The sequence below is a fragment of the Artemia franciscana genome, chromosome 15 (assembly GCF_032884065.1).
Source record: "Artemia franciscana chromosome 15, ASM3288406v1, whole genome shotgun sequence".
In the NCBI taxonomy this organism is placed as follows: domain Eukaryota; kingdom Metazoa; phylum Arthropoda; class Branchiopoda; order Anostraca; family Artemiidae; genus Artemia; species Artemia franciscana.
The window spans coordinates 20771399-20798475 of NC_088877.1; the positions used below are offsets into that span (position 1 = coordinate 20771399).

Consider the following 27077-nt stretch of genomic DNA (forward strand, 5'->3'; position numbering starts at 1 on the left):
AAATGTGGATGTATGGACAAGAGTGTGGGTTGTGAGAGATAGCTTGTGAATGTAATTGGGATGAATATTCTGCAAGATTAAAAAAATTTATGACTGTTGCTCAGGTTGGCAACTGAACACAGAAGTATAATTTTGTTGTTTGTTTTTCTTTGTGACTATCATGCTTATTTAATGTCCAGTATTTTAAAGTTAATCTTCTTTAATTTATCTTTAATTGCTATGGCCCTAGGGCTTAAATACAATAAAACCTACTTATATCCATTGATTTTCTTTAAATAGATAGTAGCTCTATGTTTCCTAGCTTCAGTAAATTTAAATGTAATTGTGAGACCAGGGATTACAAAGTAGGTGAAGACTTGCAAATGAACCTCTGGTATCAATAAAAATTTGTAAGAAATGGATATCAATTTAAAGATTTAAAAAACTGTTAGAAAACAAATGAATAAACAAAAGTACCCCTTTATAACCACTTAATGAATTGTCACAAATATAGGTCACCCTTAAGATTGAAATGAACAAAGCTTCAATTATGAATCCATTTTCCTTTAAACAGACTGAAGGGGCAAACCTCCAAGCTTTGACAAATTCAATCTCACTTTTGGGCATTCTCACCTTTCCTTTTCAAAGCAAACTTTCTTTGGATGTTTCCCATCCAACTAAAAACAACACAGACAGCATCAGGTACAAGTGACCTTCTACTTAGCCTACAATGTGCAAATATATAGCCAAAATTATGTAGTTCCAATGTATTCTGTCACCTGTTACCTTTTCCCCCATTCTTGCTTTGTTTACAGTTGCTTCAATTAACAGGGAGTTAAAAGTTGAGGGATAGATTGGCAGAATCAATGGGAAACATGTAACTTCAGCTATAAATATTTTTGAAGGTCATCAAAGATCAAGGCCCTCTAGAGCAAGAATGAGTAGAGATGTGTACAGGCTAAAGATATACAGGCTAAAGGACATACTTTAGCCTGTAGACCCATCCCTGAAAGTTTCATTTTCCTAACCTAACCCATTTCAGTGATAGCAAGAAGTCAATCAACTAGAATTTTTCTGGATAAAATTACCATCCTTTGGAATAGTCTCTGAATAGTCTACCCTATCCTACTTCTTCAATAGGATTAAAGACAGTCTCAGAATAATGATTTGGCAGCCCATAAATCCTCAACTTATCTGTAATACTTCATCTAGGCCTGTTTACAGAGCCTAAAAGGAGTTAATGCTTAAAATGCTACCATTTGGCAATTTCATGGAGCCTCAATGTTACCTGGAAGAAGTCAATCCTTAGAATGATTCCAAATGGCAATTTAAGGTAATAATTATGCCTGGATATGCCAGAAAACATGGAAATCTTTATATTAAATAATAAGTTTTTCATTGATTTAACCTACTTGCTAATAGATAGCCTACTACTCAGGGTGTCCTTTAATGTGATCCCAAAATATGGTGATTTACTAACCTGGCTCAGATCCCTCTTTCTTTTGCAAAATCACTGTCCCACCTTCTTTCAAGCAAATAACTTCATATTCCATTTTTGCCCATATTTATTTTTTGTTGAATGAGATTTTTATTGAAGAAGGTGAATTATGTACTTACTGCGCTAACCATTCTTTTGAGCACGGTAAGAAAATCACTTACTGCGGTTACTGCCGGCAGTAACTATTCTCGTTCCCAGTGGGTTGGGCAGTAACCATTTTCCCGCTAGGAACGGAAATAGTAACCATTCGGTTACTACAGTAAGTCCCTGGAACACACCCTTATACTTTCATAAGTGAGTGGTTTAGAATAGTTTTCAGGATCTTATAGTGTTTCTTTGTGGAGAATAGAATTTCGAATTGATAACCATCATTTTTTCAAACCTGTTAGCTGTGTTGCATAGCTTATAAAATGAAATCTTGTTTTCAAAAACGGCTTTAAAATATGGATGAAAATGGAGAAAAAGATGGAACTATGATTAATAGAATTTTTGGTAAAATTCTGGTTAAGTGACTTCTTGCTATATTTGAAAGGGTTTAGGTTTGGAAAATGAAACTTTTGGGGATGGGTCTACAGGCTAAAGTATACTTCTGGAAAGTATTTCAAAGCACCCATATCCACTCCTTCTCCCTCTAGGGAGCCCTGAAATTCACAGGTCTATGCCTATTGAAATTTTGATAAAACAACATTTTGTTATTTCCAATTACCAGTTGCTTTTTCTCTGCCTTTAGTTCTGAAGTTCTTTAGTTCTTTGGGGGTCTCTCCCCCCAAAAGAGACCAAATCACCCTTAGAGTTCATAGGACTAATTCCAGATTCCTTCCCAAACTTTTCCAATCCAACCCTAAGTTCAGTATCTTCCAGCTTTTCCACAACCCATTGTAATTCATTCCATTCTATTTTATGATCATCTGTTATTTGACTAATGGGTCCTGGACCATTTTGTTTCCCCTAAGCTCATTTTTTAGTTCTCTAAAAATTTTATAATCTGTGATTGCAGGCTGAATTTGTAAATCACATTTGTTTTTTGTATCTCTTATCTCTTCTTACTTTCCTCCCATTTCTTTGTTTCATGAAATAAATCATCTTCAAATTTTAATTGGACCATAATCTTCTTTTTCTTAGATTTCATTGTTCTGTTATAGCCTTGTTTTATTCCCAATGGGTCCTGGACCTCTTCACCCTCCCTAAGCTCTTTTCTTCACAACGTTTTTGAATCCTCCCAAAATTTTGTTTTCTACCACCAGAGACTGAATCTGCAAATTTTATCTCTTTTTAGGATTTATCTTTTCATTTCCATTTTTCTTAAATTTTCTACTTGTGTAAAATAAATCATCATTAAATGGGAATTGGACTCCAGTGTCTGCCATCTTTCACTGCATTTCTTTTTTTTTGTATTTGAGTTTTATAGGGTAAGACAACTGGTACTGGGACACTTATATCACTCTGCCTATTCTGGGACAGAAGCTTTGATTGGATTGCAACATGTCCAATACTGGGACAAAAGACTTTAATCTGGGACAGATTGGGTCTGTCCAATACTTGGTTTGGCTGTCCAAGATTAAAGTCTTTTATCCCAGTTTTAGACATGTTGCAATCCAATCAAAGATTCTGTCCCAGAAATGGCAGAGTGATACAAGTGTCCCAGTACTGGTTGTCTTACTCTATTTCTTTTATCCCTTTTAGTTTTCTTTTCTTTGTCATGGTATTAAATAAATTGTCGCTGAATGGGAATTGAATTCTTAAATTTTACTTTTTCTTTGTATCTTTTTTCTCTCTTTTAGTTTCCTTTTCTTTTTCTATTGTATTAAATATATTGTCATCAATTTGGAATTAAATTTCTACATTTAGTTTTTTATATTGGACCAGAATTTCTTGAACTTTTTGTTCTTGTTGGTGTCTTATATTTTTTGCATGTGTTTTGAAGTTTGTCATTTTCTAAAAAAAAGTCCCAAAAGGTTGATTTCACATGTCTTATTTTCAATATTATGTGGCCTAGCCACTTCTGTATCCCATATATACCAGATTATCAACATTTAGAACTGGAATACCAATTCTTTGTTTCTTAGACAGGGTGGCTTAGCCTCCCATTTTGTTTTATGGGTTGGTCCACCTCCCCGCCAAGTCAATGAAGGAGCATATTTTTGTATCTTAGCATTTAATGCCTGATATTTTTCATTCTTTCTCAACCAATCTTATTCAAATTATTGTGATTGTCCAATTGCCTAGAAGTTACTTGTAATAAAATATCACTATCCAGAATCCCCCAGTGTGCTTCTGTTAGACCTTTAATGGTTCATTTAAACACTTGGCAATCTCTTTCTTTATCTGCCTCTCTAGGCATTCTTTCTTTCTCTGTTTCTAAGGGCTTCTCTAGCCTTTTTCTCTGTTTCTCTACAGGTATCTCTTACTTTCCATTCCTCTATAAACTTTCAATGGTAAATTTCTGCTTATCATAGCTTGAGTGGGAGCTGCAACTCTTTGAGATAGATGGTCTGTGTGAGTCCAAAATTCTGACATTTTCTTGCTCAAATGGCATTTTCTCTCCTTAGAAATGTAATCAGTCTCAAATCTGAAAATATGCACATTATTTGTCAGTAATGTTGCTTAATCACTTCATCAACCAATTGTAGCAAAATCAACAACTGTCGCACAACAAAATTGACAATATGCAATAAACTATTTCAAATTATCAGCAATGGGTAATAATTTCCATTCACATTAAAGTAATTTTTCAAATGGTCAAACTGAATTCCAGTATTTTCTGATAAAAATCATGTTACATCTCAATTAGTTGACTGTCTTTGCAAGCTAATTAGTTGCATATTATATCTATATATATAAAAATAAGTTGTCTGTCTGTCTGTGGATGGATCAGGTGACGTCACCTGAAAAAACTGGATCAGGTGACGTCAAAACTGAAAAAACTAAAAAAAGGCAAAAACTACAAAAAAAACTAAAACTAATAAAAAAAATAAAAAAGCTAAAAACTAAAAAAACTAAAAAAAGGCAAAAACTACAAAAAAAACTAAAAACTAATAAAAAAGCTAAAAAACTAAAAAAACTAAAAAAAGGCAAAAACTACAAAAAAAACTAAAAACTAATAAAAAAATAAAAAAGCTAAAAAACTAAAAAAACTAAAAAAACTAAAAAAAGGTAAAAAACTAAAAAAAATAAAAAATAAAAAAAAACTAAAAAAAGGAAAAAACTGAAAAATAAGCTAAAATAAAGGTAAAAACCAATAAAAAACTAAAAAGAAAAAAAGGAAAAAACTAAAAAAAATTTTCATCTAAAAAACTAAAAAAAACTAAAAAAGGTAAAAACTAAAAGAACTAAAAAAGAAAAAAATAAATGACGACACTCAAAGAGAAAGCGACCAGGACAAAAGGAATGTTCGATTAGCAATCAACAAAGCACCGGGACACAGGGAGTATAAATGACAACCAGGACATAAGTAAAAAAAAAAAACTATCTATATATATAAAAATAAGTTGTCTGTGGATCTGTGGATCGTGGATCAGGTGACGTCACCTGAAAAAACTGGATCAGGTGACGTCAAAACTGAAAAAACTAAAAAAAGGCAAAAACTACAAAAAAAACTAATAAAAAAAATAAAAAAGCTAAAAAACTAAAAAAACTAAAAAAAGGCAAAAACTACAAAAAAAACTAAAAACTAATAAAAAAGCTAAAAAACTAAAAAAAACTAAAAAATAGGCAAAAACTACAAAAAAAACTAAAAACTAATAAAAAAAATAAAAAAGCTAAAAAACTAAAAAAACTAAAAAAACTAAAAAAAGGTAAAAAACTAAAAAAACTAAAAACTAAAAAAAAACTAAAAAAAAGGAAAAAACTGAAAAATAAGCTAAAATAAAGGTAAAAACCAATAAAAAACTAAAAAACAAACTGAAAAAACTAAAAAAAGGCAAAAACTACAAAAAAACTAAAAACTAATAAAAAAAGTAAAAAAGCTAAAAAACTAAAAAAACTAAAAAAACTAAAAAACTAAAAAAAGGTAAAAAACTAAAAAAAATAAAAAATAAAAAAAAACTAAAAAAAAAGGAAAAAACTGAAAAATAAGCTAACATAAAGGTAAAAACCAATAAAAAACTAAAAAGAAAAAAAGGAAAAAACTAAAAAAAATTTTCATCTAAAAAACTAAAAAAAACTAAAAAAGGTAAAAACTAAAAGAACTAAAAAAGAAAAAAATAAATGACGACACTCAAAGAGAAAGCGACCAGGACAAAAGGAATGTTCGATTAGCAATCAACAAAGCACCGGGACACAGGGAGTATAAATGACGACCAGGACATAAGTAAAAAAAAAAAATTAACAAAACTAAAAAGAAGGTAAAAACTACAAAAAAACTAAAAAGAAAAAAAAACTAAAAACTAATAAAAAAACTAAAAAATCTAAAAATCTAAATAAACTAAAAAAGAAAAAAAAAGGAAAAAAATAAAGGAGAAAAACAAAACTAAAAAACGAATGTATATACAGACCGGTACACCGGGATACAAATGACGACCGGGACACAGGGAATATAAATGACGACCGGGACACAGGGACACAACTACAACGGGGACACCGGGGGAAACAGGGGGATATAAATGACGACCGGGACAAAAAAACTAAAAAGAAAAAAAAAACTAAAAACTAATAAAAAAACTAAAAAATCTAAAAATCTAAATAAGCTAAAAAAGAAAAAAAAAGGAAAAAAATAAAGGAGAAAAACAAAACTAAAAAACGAATGTATATACAGACCGGGACACCGGGATACGACCGGGACACAGGGAATATAAATGACGACAGGGACACAACTACAACGGGGACACCGGGGGAAACAGGGGGATGTAAATGACGACCGGGACACCGGGACAGGGAATGGTCGATTAGCAATCACCATCAACAAAGCTCAAGGGCAATCATTAGAATCATGAGGTATAGATCTGAATACAGATTGTTTTCCCATGGACCATTATATGTTGCATGTTCAAGAGTCGGTAAACCTGACAATCTATTTATATGCAAAGACAATGGGACAGCAAAGAATGTTGTATATTCGCAAGTTTTACGTAGTTAAAACCATATATATATATATATATATATATATATATATATATATATATATATATATATATATATATATATATATATATATATATATATATATATATATATATATATATATATATATATATATATATATATATATATATATATCTATATTCACAGGTGGGACATATGGACACAACTACAATGGCGCGTAACTATTATGGCGCGTAACGACTTACGCGCGCGGGGGGGCTTGGGGGGGGCGCGAAGCGCCCCCACCAACTAGGTGTTGGGGTGGCGCGAAGCGCCACCCCAACAGCTAGTCTATATATATAAAAATAAGTTGTTTGTGTGTTGTTTGTTGACTGACGTCATGCATGTTTGTCAACTGACGTCATTATAAGGATTGAGCATTATGCCATCATGAAGTTGTTTGTTGACTCACATCATGTTTGTTGACTGACAAAATTACAGACCAGGACACAAATGACGACCGGACACTGGGACACAGGGAATATAAATGAAAACCAGGACACTCAAAGAGAAATTACAGACTGGGACATCAGGACACAAATAACAACCAGGACACAGGGAATATAAATGATGACCAGGACACAACTACAACAAGGACGTGGGGGGGGCACAGGGGGGATATATAAATGATGACCGGGATGCAGGGAATGTTTGATTAGCAATCACCATCAACAAAGCTCAAGGGCAATCATTAGAATAATGGGGTATAGATCTGAATATGGATTGTTTTTCCCATGGACAATTATATGTTGCATGTTCAAGAGTTGGTAAACCTGACAATCTATTTATATGCACAGACAATGGGATAGCAAAGAATGCTGTATATTTGCAAGATATAAGGCTTTGTATATGACGTCATTATAAGATGATGCTACAAACCAGGACACCGGGACACAAATAACGACCTGGATGCAGGGAATATAAATGACAACTAAGACACTCAAAGAGAAATTACAGACCAGGACACAAACGACGACCAGGACACAAATGACAACCAGGACACTGGGACACAGGGAATATAAATGATGACCAGGACACTCAAAGAGATTATTTTCACACCAAGAAACCTGGTGTAGTGATGGACTCTCAAATGACTGTGGCCACTCCAATAGATGAGAGCTTCAAATCCACAAGCTTTTTGAATAACACTATCTTTTCAATGGCAGTGTCCAGACAGACAGAATTAGATTCTTAACCTAAAATTTACTTATTTGCAACACCACTGACTTAGCAACAAGAATTTTGCTTGTCCTCTGAAATTATACAATAAGCAAATGTAATCTAGAAAAGGAAACGGGTCATTTATCTGAAAAGAGAATTGGTACAGCCCTAACAGTATAAACTCAGAAGAAATATCCTACTGAAAGAGTTTTATGGTCAAAACAGGACTCCTTCCTGAAAATTTTGTTTGATTTTTATGAAGCTGTTATTTGACCGAAATTGAAGTTTCTGCAGCTTTAATTTAGTAAAACATTGCAAAACTCTATTATCTACAGTATTGTAAAACTGCATAAATATAGAGCTTGTTTTAAGCTAAGAGAAATTTTTGGCTTGTGCTTCGGTATAATGCTAGAGATATTTCCCAAGATTAAAAGATATTGTAAACATGACATTGTTTTTGAATATGTATCTGAAAGTAGTGTTATCCATTTTAACATTATCTCTGCTTAGCCCAGTTTCCTTTCAGCATTTCCAATTGAAATAATGGCTATTATAGCATTTGCTTTTTGTAGATTCACTGCCTTAGAATGACTCCCCTATATTTTGGTCTCTCCCTCCTGCCTCATGACAGCTCATACTGAAGTGAGTAATTGCGAAAAATTTACTGATAAGCAAGTCCAACAATTTCCCTCACTATCTTCAAGTACTTCCTCATGGCTCAAGTAAAGGACATTAGTTGGATCCTTGGCTCAGTTTTCTTTTGTGTGAAATACCAGTTCTATAATTACTTTAAAACCATTTAATTGAAGGGCCAAAAGTGAATGCTTTGAGCCTGTGTCCCCTCTGCATGCTCAATTCATACACAGATATTTTGTACCTCTTTTGACTCTTGTTCATTTGAGAATTATTATGGGAATGGGGTAAATAGTTAGATGCTATCATATTCAATATAAACTCCCAGCAAAAAGTGACGTGTATCCCACATAACAGTTGTCACCCCTCTGCTTCACCCAGGATATTGATGTGTAAAAAAAGTGGCTGTACTAAATTGGCATGGAAAGCTGATATTTAAGGTCTTCTTATGTTGTTTATTAAAAATCTATGGCTTGTCCTTTGCATTAGTGTCAATCCCTGCAAAGAGAATGAAACAAATCCTTGCTATCAGGACCTCTACTGGGGGGGGGGAGGCAACTAGACTTTGACCAGTCTTGGTGATAAATCCTTGAATATCCTAATTGTGTTTTAGAGGAGCTATCATAATTCCAGCTATGTGAGAAGAAGGACTTGTCAACCAGGTTGGTGGATCTGAATTAAATTAGATAGAAAATTTTAATGGGTATTAAACCTTTGACATTTTGATATTTCAGAGTTCAGACCAAACCTTGCCTCTACAGGAATTGCAGGCAACTCTGCTGAATCTGAAGGTCCACTGGAATGGGGATCAGGTTTGAAAAAAAAATTGATGAAGTGTTAGAGTTGGGTTTTTACTATGAGCCTTTTTGGGGCTCAGACTTGATACACAATTTGTTTACAGATTGGGCCAATGCGTTGATGCCATCAGGATACCTATCCAAAGAAGTTGTTAGGTTTTAATAAATGTTGGGAAGAAGAATCAGGCGTTGTCCTTTTTGGTTCTTTTAGTAGCCCATCGAATTCCCAATCTATGGGGGAGGGGGGCAGGGCTCCATAAGCTCAAATTATCAGGGGATCTTCCAAAAGGGGTTGTCAGATATTGACGAGATTTAGTAAGAGAAAAGAATTGATGCCCTAGTTATACCTTCTTGGTGCCCACTGCTGATTGTACCTCTGCAATGTAAGGGGACATTTGCTATTTGTGTATATTCATCTAGTGCTATTAAAACAGAAAAAAACCGATTGTGATTGTAAATATAACAACCTTAAATCCACTAGACTATTTTTCGTTTCTTTGGGCAAAAAAGAAAATACATTTTACTTGTCTCATGCTTGTGTCTTTTCCAAAATAAAGGATTTAACCATTTTCTTGAATGATGTAAACTTGTAGCCATTTTTTTAAACTCTGGGTGGGTATTCTAGACACCAACACCTTTGTTTATTAGGAAAAATCTTGCTCATTTTATATTTCTTTTCTCATCAGTTTTCTCTAAAAAATATCTAATTTTCATAAATAATTTTTTTTTCTCGCCAAGAATGAATTTATGTGTGAAATTCTGTTGAAAGTAAGCACGTTTTATTGGAAAGAAAGTAAAAATCTAATAAATGTGCAAGAAATTTTTTTTTTTTTTTTTTTTTTTTTTTTTTTTTTTTTTTTTTTTTTTTTTTTTTTTTTTTTTTTTTTTTTTTTTTTTTTTTTTTTTTTTTTTTTTTTTTTTTTTTTTAGTTATCAGGTCATCGTGCCCTTTTACTAAGAAATTGTCTTTGGTCCGAAATTTGAGCCTGTTTGTGTCTATTAATGTCCAGTTTGTTTAAAGTTATGTTTTATTAATGTCATTTTGGTTCTTGGAATACTTTTGTAATTCTTTCGTTTTAACTTTTTCAAGGTAAATTAAAAAATGGCTGCCAGTTTGTTTGGTGGAAGATCTCAATCCAGCAAAAACCTTGTTGAATTCAGGGCTGGCAAAATGAAAATGGAAGGGAATATGGTGCATCCCATCAAAAGGAAAGGTCTTGTGTACGTCCATCAGTCAGAGGATTCACTTATTCACTTTTGTTGGAAAGATAGACAAACTGGAAATGTTGAAGAGGTATTTACTGATTTCTTTTTAGTTTTACACAGATGGTTTTTTTTTGCTGGTTGACATTATTGTAATAGCACTGATATACACCTTTATTGTTGTTATGAAGCTACTTGAAATCTGGGGGAGAGGGTACTCCTCTTGAGATGGTATAAAGAACCCCCAGATAAGTTTAGAAAACGTGAGCTATGTACCACCTCTTTCAAGACATAAGACCCCTTTTCCTGTAGTATAATCCCTCCTTTTTCGGCAAAATGATGTTATAAGTTGACAGGAAAGAATTTTAACCTTTCTTGCCAGACTCATCCAGCTCAACCTCATCATTAATGCCACTTAAGTCCTCAATCTCCCTGTTTGGTCCTTCTCGTTCAATGTTGAAATTATCACTCTCACTGTTAAGAAGATCAGGATCTCCTTGTCTCTTTATAATCACGTCAATGGGCAGACCAACAATAATTGAGCTTGGCTGCTCATGCTAAACCAGAACGGAACCAGCATGAAAAATTCTGCAGTTAACCTGATTCCAAAGTGGATGCTCCCTGTGTGGCCGTTTTGTCTTCCAGAACAGATTTTTTTTTTTTAAGGAATGTACTGTCTTTCCATGACACATAAATAGCAGTTCAAAAGGAAAAATCCTTTGTTTGACAGTGAAACACAAAAAAAAATCTTGGGATATTTTGGTCACGTACACATTAGTCTTCAAGAGATAAACTAAAATAAATACAAAAAGAACATTGACATTATACAAAAAAAAATAACAGTAATTACATACTGTTGAATGCTTTTATTTTTTTTTTCAAAGCAGTCACAGATGCAAGTTTCTCTGACTTCCGAGTATCCAGGCCATGATTAATTGATTTTATTACATGAGTAAACCAATACCTGGTATTTCACAAACTACTGAAAACACATAAGAGAACTATTAAAATACAAGAATCAACTAAAAAAAGAAAAAAACTTCTAAAGGAAACTACTAAAATACATAGAAAAAATAAACACTGATACCAACTATATATCATAAGTCCAACGACTGGCCGGGGTTCCTGCCATTGGCATAACAAAGTAATAATGATCAGACAATGTTTAACCGCTTTGTATTTGTTATATAATTCATAACGATTGTTTTAACCCTCTTGTTGTTTACTACTAAATTTAGTTTAAAGGGAAATGGAACATCTAATTCGCTAAGCCAGATTTGCTTTTCAAAACGATAACGACAAAAACAGGGACAATTAAATAAATAATGGTAACAAGTTTCTGGGACCCCATATACACACAAAGGAGAAGAAGTTTTCCCAATTTTAAACAAGAAATAATTTAGGTGGCAGTGTCGAGTAATGAGCTGAGTTTGTTGATAATTTGGGGTGTATTTTGAGATAAAGTCATCTTTATTAGTGAAAAAGTGGCTTGGTCATATACCAATATTATTTTCAAAATGACAGAACCATTTATTATAAAGAACATTTTTGGAATGAATATTATTTAACTTAGTAGGAAACTCATTATCTAAAATATTTCTACCAAGTAACTCAGCGATACATTCATCTGTATCGAAAATGTTTGAGAGAGTTGTTCAATAGAAGGGAAGTCAGCTTCACTAAAGGAGGCCAGAAGGATGGGTGACCCTTTTTGCAATAGCTTTTGACAGCCGATTCAGTAGCTCTATATTGCAAAGGTAATATGCCCGCTAAAACTTTAATTACCTCAGTCGGGGCTGAACGAAAAGATTTAGGACTCGTTATTAGAGGAACCCGCTGAGCTGAAGTAAGCAATCGTTGAACATTTTTCTTTATGTGGGCTCCCAACCAAACAGAATAAGCATATAAAATGGTACTTTCTACAACTGGTATATACAGCTTACAAAGAGCATATGGCTTCAGACCCCATGTTGTCTTTGCAACGCATAATAACTTGGCCGAATATCGCTTAGCAGTATTAACACTATCTCAAATATGCACATTCCACAATAGCTTTCTATCGAGAATAACCCCAAGATATTGAACTTTATCATGGATTTTAATTTTAATTCCTTCAAAGAAAATATTTACATCAGGTATCTTATTTTTGTTCGTATATAGAATAGGCTCTGTTTTAGATTGATCTAAAGTAAGTTTATTTTTATCTGCCCATGATTCAAAATTAGTAAAAACTTTTTTTGCAACTTTTTCGATCATACTTACACGTTTTGCAGTAATTTTAACACAAACATTATCGGCATATGCTTGAATAGTAGAATTATCATCAATTTTAATACATAAGAGATCATCCAAATTGTGCCATTATTAGCGATAGGAATGGTGATAGAATACCACCTTGAGGGCAAGATTGTTCTAATTCACGTGCTATATTGTTATTGTAGGAAACAACACAATTCGATAAACAACTATGAATTAATTTTTGACATGCCATTTGGACAACCTTTAACATAAAGTTTTCTGGTTATACCCGGATGCCAAGCATTGTCGAAAGCCCCTTTTATGTCAAGAACTAAAACTGAAGTAAACAAATTTCTCTTCTTATTATTCTCAACTAACGTTACTCTATTATCAATTGCATCTACTGTCCTTTTTCCGTTACAAAATTGCATAGAAGAAATCCACTCACACTCACTAGTCAAATTATTCAGTGTATGCATAATTGATACGTTCAAAAAATTTACCTAAGCTAGAGAATAGAATAGTAGGGTAATAAGACTTGGGGTTACCAACATTTTTCTTTCCTTTTTTAAGAATGACAGTAATATTAGCTTCTTTTCATGCTTTTGAATAATAAGACAAATTCAAACATGCATTAATAATGTTTAAAAAGGTGGGAGAAAGTATATTAGAATTCTTTGAATTACCAAGTTTAAAATATTATCAGGCCCGGGTGCTTTCATCGATTTCATGGATTTGATTGCATCTTTTAATTTATCTAGATTAATATGGTCTACACCTGTAATTCCTTCACTTAATAATACATTTGAAATATCATCTCTAACTTTACTGTGAACACGATTATCATGCAAAAGAATATCTTTCCCATGCCATTTATCAAATAAGATTTCACCCTCTTCTTTAATTATTGTCGTACTTGTCCCGTCATGTGTATTGGTTTAACATTTCCCCCTGAAAATTTACAAATACGATGAATTGTGTTCCATGGGTCTGAACTAGCTTTATCCATACATAACTTTTTCCAATAATCATTCTTAGCTCTTAATATTTTTAATTTCTTTTCTTCAATAGGTTTCTGTTTGCTTGCATTAGTCTTAAGGACTCTATTAATTCTTATTTTATGTCTATATAACCTTCTCAAATTAGGTAATTCAGGGCTCCATCATCTAGCATACTTTATAATAAAACGATTTCCTAAAAGTGGGGTTGGTTCTGAAGTTGCTAGTTGAATTAGTCAAACAGTTCGTGGTAACGAACTGTAGTAAGGAGCGACCCGGCTCAATAGTAAACGAAACTCTAAAAAACGGAATTTCGATACTAAAAGATATATCAAAAGAATTGGATTTTTATGCTGATTTTAAATATATAAGTTTCATCAAATTTAGTCTTTGTCATCAAAAGTTACGAGCCTGAGAAAATTTGCCTTATTTTGGAAAATAGAGGGGTAACACCCCCTAAAAGTCATAGGATCTTAACGAAAATTACACCATCGCATTCAGCGTATCAGAGAACCCTATAGAAAAAATTCCAAGGTCCAATCTACAAAAATGTGGAATTTCGTATCTTTTGCCAGAAGACAAATCACGGGTGCGTGTTTATTTGTTTTTTGTTTTTTTTAGTTTTTTTTTCCCCAGGGGTCATCGTATCGACCAAGTGGTCCTAGAGTGTTGCAAGAGGGCTCATTCTAACGGAAATGAAAATTTCTAGTGCCCTTTTTAAGTGATCAAAAAAATTGGAGGGCACCTAGGCCCCCTCCCACGCTCATTTTTTTCCAAAGTCAACGGATCAAAATTTTGAGATAGCCATTTTGTTCCGCATAGTCGAAAACCATAATAACAATGTCTTTCGGGATGACTTACCCCCCACAGTCCCTGGGGGAGGGGCTGCAAGTTACAAACTTTGACCAATGTTTACATACAGTAATGGTTACTGGGAAGTGTACCGACGTTATCAGGGGGATTTTTTTGGTTTAGGTGTGGGGTTCAGGGGAGGGGGCTATATGGGAGGATCTTTCCTTGGAGGAGTATTTCATGGGGGAAGAGAAATTCAATGAAAAGGGCGCAGGACTTTCTATCATTACTATAAAAAAAAAACAATGAAAATATAAACATGAAAAAGTTTTTTCGATTGAAAGTAAGGAGAAGCATTAAAACTTAAAACGAACAGAGATTATTACGCATATGAAGGGTTCTAAAAATACTTTAGCATAAAGAGCGAGGTATTTAGGAGGAGATAAATACTTCGCTCTTTAGGCTAAAAAATTTTTAAATAATTTCAACTATTTATTCTACGGCCTTTCTGATTCAGGGGTCATTCTTATAGAATTGGGATAAAACGTAACGTAAGTTACGTAAGTTATGTATGTTTGTTACGTAAGTTAATTCTTAAGTTACGTTTTTTTTAATAATAAAAACGTTCGTTAACAATTAAAAGATCTAGTTGCCTTTTTGAGTAACCGAAAAATTGGAGGGCAACTAGACCTCCTTCCCCACCCCTTATTTCTCAAAATCGTCTGATCAAAACTAAGAGAAAGCCATTTAGCCAAAAAAAAGAATTAATATTCAAATTTCATTTTAGTAATTTATGTACGGAGAGTCAAAATCAGACATGCATTAATTCAAAAACTTTCAGAAATTAAATAAAAAAAAACAAGTTTTTTTTAATGAAAGTAAGGAGCGACATTAAAACTTAAAACGAACAGAAATTACTCCGTATATGAAAGGGGCTTTTCCTCCTCGACACCCCGCTCCTTGCGCTAAAGTTTGATTCTTTCTCGCAACTCTACTTTTTAAAACAATAAAAAACTTTAGCGTAAGGAGCGGGGTGTCGAGCAGGAAAAGCCCCTTTCATATACGGAGTAATTTCTGTTCGTTTTAAGTTTTAATGTCGCTCCTTACTTTCATTAAAAAAAACTTGTTTTTTTTTATTTAATTTAGTAAAAGAATCCACAGCTAAGTCAATATCTTCGCAACTATTAAAAGGAAGCGAATAAACTTGATCAATTCCATCCAATAAAACACTACTGAACATATTCCAATTAGTTTTCTTAAAATTATACCTTGGAGTATCATTAACTAATTTTGATCCTGAATAAAAAAAAAACTAGACTATACATTATATAATTGTGATCTGAGATTGGTGGTATATAATCTAAAATCCTCCAATCTCTTACAAACTGATGAAGCTGAGAACTAACAGCTGTTACATCTGTACTAGTACTAGCACCATATGTAGTAGCAAATGCCATTAATTACAAGCAATGATTTATTAACTAAAAAATTTTCAACATCTTTACCTCTTCTGTCCATAGAATAATTATCTATCCATAAAGGGCTTTTAGCATTAAAATCACCACCTATAACAAAACTATTAAAATCTTTAACATTATGCAAAATCCCAAGATTAGCGAAAACAGACAGAGCAGAGGGTGGGACTTAAATAGAAGAGATAGTAATTATTCTACTTTTAAGGTAAAGCAAAACAGTTACACACTCATTACAAGAAATATTATAATGGATCACAATTCAAATTCTTTTTTGCTAGAATTTCCGTACTATAAAGTTTCGTACGTAAGTCAAATTTAGAGAAAACTGCATAGTTAGGTGGTATGCATGACATTTTCCTAAAATTATTTAAAATATGGGTCTTGAAGTAATATAGCATCAAGCTTCAGGTCGTCTAAAGGTTTCTGAAGTTGTACCATAGCACTGTCTGAATGTTGCACATCAATTTGTAAAACTTTCGATGAACCGGAATCATTATTTACACATAATACACAGTTATTAGAACTTGACATCACTAATGGCAAGTAACGTTTAATTTCAGCTTTTCCGTAATAGCCCTGGCAGGTCGTACTTTTAACGTGTCCATACGCTGCGTGCGGCTGGTACCTGATATTCGCCTTAACACATGCATGACTAGACAGTTTGCTGGAAAAAGGCTTCGTACAATTTCCATATGGGTGATCTTCTGTACACTGAGAACATTTTTCACTACATCTACACTGTGATTTCATATGGCCATAGAGGCAACACTTGGAACACCATTTCAGATGGACATAATTTGCACAATGAAATAGCAGAAAGCTGCATTTTATACCACCCTGTGCAATAATCTCCCCACGAACTCCCGTGCTCACTTCTATTATCAAATTGCCGAAATCAGAATCAGTATATCTCTTGGAGGAAATTACTTTCAAGGTTTCTCCATCACTAACTAATCTGTAGATACTTGGATTAGAATCCAGAACACTTGACCAACATTCATCATTTGAAACGAATTTTGAAATTTGTAACAAATCATCCTCAGATAGTGTTTTTTTGTTGTTTTTTTTTTGTTTTAATTTAGTCAAGTCCTCATTTTCGCTGAAAGTGGACATGGCGCAGTCGCGATCTGGTTTAGTGGACATTTCTAGGATTATCTTTCTGTTTCTAACATTCGAGATGCTTTTAGCTGAGAATTTTTTGCTATCAGTGGAAATTAAATTACTGGTATCACGATTAAGTGTCTCTGCTTTAAAGTGGGGTTTCTTATCCTTGTTCAATGGCTCTAAAGTCATCCAAGATTTTTCATGACCTTCGACAGTATCAGAATACGAACGTTTGTCATGGTATTGAGTCAAGAAGGCAGCACAGGGACGATCACAGCGATTTTCTCTTTTATCACTGAGATCTTTCGGTTGTCGTTCTAAACTCAAAATTTCTAAAATTCTTTCACTTTCATTTTTCAATACGCTTACATGTTTTTCCAGTAACTTCATAGCTCTAGGGCATTTTTCTTACCACAGGGAATTTTATTAACTCTTATTAAGTCTTTCAAAGTGTTAATGGAGCTGTAAAAGCACTGTTGGTTAGAGTTATTCAACCCATTTTCATTTGCATCATCCATTGTATATCAGTCCAAATTTCTCTGGCAAACTTCAATACTTCGAGTAAATTATCTTCAGCCCTCTAATTTAAAATATGAAGCACTGGTTAAATCTCATTAAATTGGCAACGCTGTCACCAAAATTGTCCTCGTCAGAGAGTATTGGTAACTCATAAGAGTGGAAACTGGCGCTAGTGTACAAAAAAATATTGCCAACGCCACCTGGCGTCTGGCGCAATTTGGCATTTTTTAAGCCTAATTAATTAGCCATGATTTGCCCTCATCAAACCTAGGCCTACTAATAATTAGGCCTAGTAATATGTACTACGCCTAATTATGTTAACAAGGCAATTAGGCATAACCCTTTGCCATCATAGACAAATAGGCTAGACCTTATATATGTCTTTTAAACAGAAGGTTAGCCTACCCTGAACAGCCAAATACTTGATTTTTAAGACGTACACAGAGACTACACCTTTAAGTGATATAAATATACAGATCAGGCCCAAACAGCATGGGAAACTATGAGTTTTTAATACTATTTGGTTAGGCCTTTACCAATTATCCAGTTCGACTTGAATTTTTTCTACTTATTCAAAGATATTTTAATGATTTTGCCTGCCACTACGCTGCGTCTGGCGCTAGTAGTTTTCAACTCCTATCTGTCCATATTAAATTGCCGATGTTTCCACTCATATAGTTTCCCATGCTCTTTGGTCCACGCTGTAATCTGGATGGCAGTATTGAATAAATTAACTTTTGAGACTAGATACAGGAAAACACGGAAAGTTTATGAAGGAACTTTCAGTACTCCTCTGGCAATAAGATATCCACTATCTATTAAACTGATAGATATGGAAAATTTTTCATTAATTCCAAACTATTACTGATTAGTTGCTGGGGAAACCAAACTAGATATATATTTAATGCCATCTCGTAATACTACCATCCGGGCCATTGACTTGATTTTTATGTAAAAAGTTCATTATCAGGTAAACAAAGGTCATTAAATTTTGGATAGTGTGCCCTACATATAGCTTCTGCATGTATATGGAATTTGATAGACTCCACTTTGATGCTCTACTAAAGTTCGGCCCTTCCAGAACTTAAATTAAAATGAAAACTTGAAAACCAGAACTTGAAACTTGACTACTTAAATTATTGTTACTTCTTAAATCAACCTTTAACCATTGCTTTGTAAAATTCTTTTTAGGTTTACAATCAGTCCTAAAACATAAGTTAAAGCACAAAAAACATACTTCTCAGTTGTCTCTATAACTTCCTTAGAAATGTCATGATTTTCTTCTTCTTGGACTAGCCTGATCAATTAACCAATTTGGATAACTTTTACTTATTAATAATTTTCTCATAAAAGACAACTTCTCCTCTATAAATTTCAGAGAACAGACACTAAAAATATGGTCTGTTAAAGAAATTATTAACCCAACTTTAATTTATACGCCAGAACAGATTGAGTCTTCAAATTATAATCCCTCCTTAGTAACTCTTCACTTTCTTAACTTTCCCTATTTTCTTTGGGAATAATATACTCATAATGAAATGGAGACTGCACCAGCACATTAGGAAACCCATACTTTTGATCCACAGATTAGTACCTATCAATTTCTTAAGTCTTTTTAGTGGAAGCAACCTAGTCATTGAACATCTTGAAATCAGATATCATTTTGCTTAGCAGGGGTAATCAAGGTGACTAACAGAATCCAAAACCCAATGTAACTGAAATAATAAACAAGAATAGAAAAAAAAACTTCCCAAAAAATATTAAGTTAATTAAACGTTGCAAATTTGACTGGATGATTGATGAAAATCTCTTTAAACCATCAAATCGACCAATAATCCACATAATGTGCCATGTCAGTATAAATTACTCTTGACAACTCAATGTGCAAAGAAATGGATGGGGGGCATGCTCAAATTTATAAATCCGTAACAAGAATAGGCTTTTGTTGATCAACTAGACTTAACACAAAACAGGACAAGCTACTCCACTTATTAAAACATACCAAGTGTCTCTGAAATATTAGCTCGTCAAAGTTATAGCAAATTCAACCACCTTGCTTTAATGCAATCTCTTACATGACAGGTTACACAAACAGGGAACTGAATTTCACAAAAGCCTGAAGCCCAAATTTCTTGAAGTTCCTTGTGCCTATGCACTTGTGACTCTATAAAATAGACCTTCTTACACAAAGAAGTAAACAGGTTGCATAATTATGCAAACTCTCCGATAATCCCCTAATTTCTTTTAACAACCGCCAATGTACCAGGCTAATTATTTAACTCTAGCTCAAGATCCAAAATATGTGGCTACAAGTATTGTCTTGTCTATGCAAATTTTTCGTTAATTTGCTTTCAGTTCCTCAATTGAAAGCTAGCTGAAATCTATGAATGATTTATTAGCAATTGAACTTCATATTCTGTTTCCTTTTTCATAAATACTGATGCTCAGTGTTCTTCATTCTATAATTCAGTTCAAGTTCATAAACGGCTGTTACTCCTTGACAACATCTAAAAATAATAACAAGATCTTATGAAGTGCATGGCAAGCTATTCCTTGCTTTTCAGGTATTAAGTGGGCTCTAAATTGAGCAGAATAATTTCTGTTATAGTAATATTTACTTTTAGTTTCCTAATTACAAAACATGTTTAGATATAGGGGCCATTAAAGAATACCGAAACTCACAGATGAAAATCCCCTAAAACCTACAATCTGCATTCAGACTGGCTACCTATTTTCCTAAGCGTCTGGGAAAAAGTGTTCATGTACCCATTCAAAAAAAAAATCACTCTTTGTTGTGTGAATAGTACAACATCAAAATGGCCGCTAAATGAAATCATAAATTAAAGAAAGAATGTGAATAACATGATTTTGAAACTGGTTTAATTAAAAAGGGCTAACAAATTACTTTTGTGATTCTAACATGATCCTGGTATGGTTTATTAGGTCATGGTTATTGGTGAGCAGGTGACTGAATCCAGCATGAATGCTAATAAATTTTGCTGTTATACTGTATTATCATTTTCTTGCTCCCAGAAAAATATTCTTATCTGTATGCCTGATGAGGATCATTGGTAATTATTTCTAGGACTTGATCATATTTCCGGATGATTGTGAGTTCAAAAAAGTTCCTCAGTGTACGACTGGAAGAGTTTTTCTGCTAAAATTTAAAAGTTCAGGGAAGAAAATTTTCTTCTGGATGCAAGAACCAAAAGCTGATAAAGATGATGAATACCTGAAAAAAGTGAATGAAAGCTTGAACAACCCACCTACTCCTGGCTCTCAGGGGCAAAGAACTCCTGGTACTCCAGGTAATTGTGTATATATTTGAAAATTTCAGTCAAAATTGGTAGGTGTATGCTTCATCTTATATACCAATAACACACATTATATATTGATATCATTTTAGTATTCAATTTTCTGTTAAAATTATCACCAAGTTAAAGAAAAACTTATTTATAATCGTTGGCTTATCAACATCAGTTAGATGTAGATAAGTGTGACCCTTCGAGTCTTTGTCCTTAGAGGCACGTCAGATGCTTCTCAGAGAAAGGGGGGCTTCCCCGTGTCTCTACGTGTTTTTTAGAAAATATTTGATAGTGATCAAACACTAATAGAAAAAATTCAATCCAAAATTTTTGGTGACTTTTATTCAAAATGTTTGGTATTGCTTTTAGTGGAACATATTGACTAAGGTTGCCCGAAAAGTCTTTTACTGGTAAAATGCTATCTAGTAAAATATTTGAATTAGTCCCGACCGTCAAAAGTAAACCCATGATCGATAATTTCACTATTCCTTATTCTGCTAAAATTTAAAATTTCTTTGACGCGTGTCCCGATAATTTTTTTTCCATTTTTTAGCCCTCTAGCTACTGAAGGACAAGCTTTAGAGTATAGAAAACTGTTGAAAATTTTAATAAGCTTAAATGTAGTTGACAACATAAAAACAAAAAACAAGACAAAGAACTGGAAACATGAAAAAAAGCAAATAGCCTAGTGCATTGCACTTGAAGCAAGACCGGGAGTTTTTGCCTCACTTGGAATGTAAACAAGCTTTTGAATGAATCTTCCACAATGTCAAGTCTCGTGCCAACTCTTTAGCAAACTTGCCATTATTTGTCGCAGCTGTGTCTGGATTTAGCGAAACCTCACGGTGACTCAAGATCTTATTTAGTGGCGCCACCAATACTTCAGCTGCTCTGCTTGTCTTCTGCGCCACCTTGATAAGTATCTGTATGTGTTTGAAAACAGTTAGTGTTTAATGAAGCGGTCTTCAGGGTGCGCTAAGGCGTATCAAATTAAGCGCAGCCGACGGATGGCTTGGATGGGACAAGAACACTTGAATAGGGATACTCTCACTGTCGATTTATACTATCCTCGGCTTGTTTGTAAGCTGATCTTTGGACTCAGTTTGGATCCCAGATAGAACTGTCGTCTTTTTCGAGAGACTGACCACAAAGGTTAAGTATGCATAGACCAGGTTATCAAGAATTTTCATTTTCTTTGTATTTATTTGTAAGCTTATGTAGGCTGAGAAATGTTATCACTTCGCCAAGTATTTGTTGGGCTTGGTCTAGATTTGGCGAGGGAATATTTATATCTTGGTCGTTGTCATGGTCCGCTAGGCTGAAGTTTCTACCAACTAATATTCCTTCAAATTTCGAGATGTGTTGTCAAGGATGAAACCGATACAGTAATTGACAACAGCCGATGAGGCTATATGGCCTTGTTTCAAAACCCATTCTACATCAAACAAAGGGATTCCACCATAGTATTTAACTCAGGATGCGTTTTCTCGGTAATAAGCTTTTAAGATGTCGAGGAGTTCTTATGGCATACCATCCAGTGATATCAATTCACGAAAACATAAAGGTGTGTGGCAAAATTTATTTTCCAAAACCCAAAGGAGGGAGGCAAATTTGCCGTTTTTCAAGAAACAAAACAGAAAAAGCAATTTTTCAGTGAAAATACCTCAAACATGCATTTTTCAAAATCTAGGAGAAAACGGCAAAACAATATAGGGGCGAACGTCTACTTTCCGCATTGATGCCAGTGATTTTAACTTGAAGGTGAAGCTTCTACAATGTGTTTTGTCCTGTTGAACGGCAGGTGGCAACGTAATCAATGAAAATTTTGATGAGTTAACATTGTATTATGATTTTAAAAATATATAATTCTAAATATCATCTGCCAGGCTGGAAATCCGACTGGTTTCTGGTGTTCATGTAACTAATAAAGTTCGAAATTTCTACAATAGAATTTTGGTGATAATTCGACTGCAAGCTCAATGAATGATACACCTCAATAATTATTACACTTTGCCTTTTCGCCTTTTTTGAAAAATAGGAGGATGACTGAGATTTTCTCATCCTTAAGGAATTTCTTCGTTTTCCATATCCTTATAAGTTATAAATTAGTGGAATGATTTGTAAATATCAGGTAAAATACCGTCCTCGCCAGGGGGCTTGTCGTCTGGGATTTCTGATGGCTTTGTTCATTTTCTCAAGGTCTGTGGAGACGTGTTAATGCTGTACAGATCTTTCAAGACTGAGGCTTGTTAGAGTGTATTTTCCATTGCTCTACTTTATGGTTATAGTTGATTTTGGTATTCCATGTATTATCATTGATAGTGTCGGGTATACACAGCTTCTTTCCAGTAGATCTCTTAATAATTTAGAATGTGGGTCTTGAGCCATTTTTTTTTTTGTGCTTCTAAATCACGTTTACGTTACGTTTACGGTTTTCACGCTTTCTAAATCATGAACTTCCTCTTGGTGACGCCCTTGGTCTTGTGTTGTGATTTGGTTGATGTGTTCTCTCAGTTCAATCTCATACGGTTTACCTAGATAGCTTGAAGCTCAAGATTATTTCCATGTCCAACTCTGTCTGGAAAGGTGGTAGCACCAGTGCACTCGGGAGTACCCGAGTGCATCAGATACTATTTCAGTAGTGATGGTCTTAGACCGCAAGCTCATTTCTTCTGGGTCTTACTCATTGGTGAGCTGGGGATCGTATCTGTTTTGGATATGAAGAAAAAATCTATGTTTCTTTTTATTGTAATCCAGTTTGGCAATGTTGCCTGTGCTGTCTGCTTGATCCTTGTGCAAAGGTGGAGAAAAAGCTTTGTTCCAGTGAGGGCATGATAACTGCCTGGTCAGGATCCAGCTCAGGCTCCCGTTTAGGCACGGCCATCTTGAACAGAGCTTCACCATATTTCCTAACTAGGATATAATCAATTTGAGCTTTGATGAAATTATCATTTGACTGTCATGCGATGCTTTGTGAACTCTTGTGTAAAAGCAGGGAGTTAGTAACCGTTTTAAGTTTAGAGTTGCGAGTGAACTGGATGATGCACTCACCATTATCGTATCTCTGTTCGTATGTGCAGTGTGCGATCATGCGATGGACTGACTAGTCAGTAGGTCCAACTTGCTCATTCCATTCTTGAGCTCATTCCATTCCGTAGTTGTGAGACAACTACGATGTTGTCTCTTATTGGACTTCAAAAGTGGCATGAGTGGGAGTACATTTTTCTATGATGCTAATGCCTGATTTGCCTTAAAACTGATGCTAATTTGCCTTGTATTTGTTCAATTTATGGACCGTAATTTTGCAGGTTGTCACATTTTTCATGAGTCTTACGTTCCAGCAGAAAATCCTAAGATTCTACTTCATCTGATTAAAATGTGTTAAGATGGTTTGCTCATTTATTGGCCTTGGCACTGTTTTCTGAGACGAAGAAGTGTCCCTTAAAGCTAGGAACGGTATAATAGAAGGAAAACGATTGAGACTATTCGATCTTCATTCAAATATTGCATGGGAATTGTTTTTAACCGTAAGCTCTCCAGACTCCAGTGCCCTGTGTGTGGTAGCGTTCCGACTTTGTCAGGCTCATGACTCATCGGAAGATCCACGATAGTACTTAGTCGAGGTGCACATTTGGGTCTCCCGTGAACGGTTAGGAGCGGATGAGTTTGGCCACAAAGCACTTCACCGCCAAATACCGCAAAGACCAATATTGTGCAGCTGCAAGGGACGTTCGGAAGGTGATTATATAAAGAGGATCTTTTTAGTGTAAAAGCTTTGACTTCTCTACATTTCGATGGAGTTTTCAGTCTGGTTTTTGCTGAGATTTTATTATATTTAGCCAGGAAGTTACCCATTGCGACAGAAAAGGGCTTAGTAGTAGACAAACTTGTGCTATTCCAGCTATGTGGTTTTCACGTTTAGCCTGAAAGGATTGACGATAGGTGAAACAGTGTGCAAGAGATAAAAACAAGCTGATTCAACTAGTTCTCGGTGCAACTGAATTAGTTGAACTACAAGACATATCTAAAAGTGGAAAGAGTGAAGAAAGTGAAAAGCATTTAAAACTTCTAAAAAGAGGAAGACGAGAAGATGTTAGCCAGTGAAAAAGTTAAACTGCGTAAGCTTTATAAAAAGAAGGATTATCAGGATAAGCAGAAAGTTATGGAGAAGCTAGTTCAGGAGCTACTGGGAGGGTGCAAAAAGCCATTAAGAATAAAGATCACCAAAATAGACCTAGCCCATCTTGTGCTAGAGGTTGCTTCAAAACAACTTTATAAGAGAAAGTCCGTGCTTGTATATGCGCTGTTCAAAGGAATCAAAGGTTGATTAGCGGTTTCAAAATTTCTACTAACGATCTCTTTCATAATATTGCTTGAAGTGCGTCTTTTTGTTGTTTGTCATTCATTTGGCAAGTAAATCAAGAAAAAAGAAAAAGAAAAAATGGGTAATCTGGCACTTTGCTTATTACGAAAACGGATGAAGTAAGTATAATTTTGGAGCTGTGGCCAAATATCCTAAAAATATTCTGAAACTAAGCAAGAAGCTATTGGGCAATGTCTTCTGATGTATTAAGTTTAATTTTTTCTTTTGCAGAAAGCACCTTATTGTGTCAGTTAATATCTACCTTGTCTGTTTTAGTCAAATTTTCCACCCGTTTAAGGGAGAAAAGTTGGATCGGGTCTGAATTTCTCTGGTTGCATTACTGGATCATCCAAGCTTGTATGCAGTCGTACAAGATATGCCAACAAGTTTACACGGGTCTGCCTATGTTGAGTTGGGATTTTCCCTCTCTGTAGGAATCCTTAGTGAAAAAAGAGCTTCTAAGAATGAGTAAACTTAGACTGCAAAAGCACTTGTAATGAATGGGCTAGGCAGACTCTTTGAGGGCATGCATAAGATATAGCTGTCTCTGAAGAATGGCAAAGTTCGTTTGAATGAGTTATGATTTGTACTTAGAATGATAAAAAACGAGAAAGAGTGATTGGGTGTTGGGGCAGAAGAGCGGTTGAAAGAGCAGTAGCTCGCAGATAATGATTTGAAAAGATAGGCCATTGATACTCGGAAAGAGTCTTTAAAAGTAAAATACAAGAAGCCTTTGCTTTCGAAAAATTGGCTGCAAACGAGTTTCTGAAGCAAGCCCAATACCAGCTGAAGAAAGGTATTAAAAATAACGATGTGGTTGAGATAATTTGGCTCAGGCAATGAATAAAAGGATTCTGTGCATAAGCAAAAAGGCACAAGCTACTCATGAATCTGGTCAGAAGCGGAAAGTCAAAGGAACAGCTGCAGACCCATTTTCCAGCTGAAGGCAGCACGAAATGGAAAAAAATCTACCGTATTTTCTAGTGCCAATATTTTGGTTGGTTTATGTTCAAGATTGAAAAGCTCAAATTTGGAAATGAACGGTAAAAAAAAAAGTTAAATAAAGAAACAATCATAAAATGACTGGAAAAGCATCCTCCTCTTTTCATTGCATTATCTTTCTCGGGTTCTCTGTTTCATTTTTATTTGCTGAGTCTCTGTTCTTGGAAATGTTTGTACAAATCATCATGTCAGTTATTTACTATGGATTCAAGTGACATATATCAGCGCGAAATTGAGGAAAGTTTCAACCGAGTTTTGTGTCTGAAATGGGCTCCTTCGGGTCATCTTTGATTTTTAAAATGAAGATTACAAATAATAAAAGGCGAAAAATAATTAGGAATTATTTTGAGTCAGTGAATTTTTTTCTGAATGAATATTTTCGCTCGGTTTCTAAGAGCTCTCATCAGCAAAGCACAGATAAATATAGAATAAGATTCACAATAAAATATATAACCATTAAAACTTTTGAAAAAAGCATACAATTAAAACGTGTTTGCTCTTTTTTTCTTTTTTTTCTTTTTTTTTTTTTTTTTTAATGGTTACGTATTTTACTATGGTTACGTATTCAAAATAATTGATGTCTCAGGTGAATAAATTTTATAATGATGGCCCTTCACAACTCGCGGTTGTGACAAGCGTCTCAACTTGAAGGGAGACTATGTTGGAGTGTATATTAATTGTACTTGACATGGGTTATTCGTCATTTTAGGCCTTGTTGACATGAAGAACTTGAAAAATTTTGAGTAGCTCTTAAACAGACGAGTTCGTTAAAAATTGTTGTTTTTTCACAGGTGATCGAGATTTGCAAAGCCTACTTAGCAATATGTCACAGCAACAATTGATGCAATTTTTTGGGGGTGTTGGTGGACTTCCAGGCATTTCTTCGCTTCTTTCCACGCCTGAAGGAGGGTAAATATGTTTTAAAGCCATTG

At 34.3% G+C, this 27077-nt stretch overlaps 1 protein-coding gene across 2 annotated transcripts in view; it reads left to right on the forward strand.

The window, feature by feature from the left end:
• LOC136036171 (proteasomal ubiquitin receptor ADRM1-like) overlaps positions 1-27077 on the forward strand; it is a 45633-nt gene that overhangs the window by 1040 nt on the left and 17516 nt on the right. Inside the window, exons 2-5 of one of the 2 annotated variants that reach the window (XM_065718242.1) lie at positions 1758-1771; positions 10237-10440; positions 20561-20783; positions 26937-27054. In XM_065718242.1, the coding sequence (XP_065574314.1) occupies positions 10249-10440; positions 20561-20783; positions 26937-27054 (533 nt within the window). In that variant the 5' untranslated portion in view covers positions 1758-1771; positions 10237-10248. The remainder of the gene's footprint in view (positions 1-1757; positions 1772-10236; positions 10441-20560; positions 20784-26936; positions 27055-27077) is intronic. The other variant, XM_065718243.1, reaches the window with a different exon arrangement.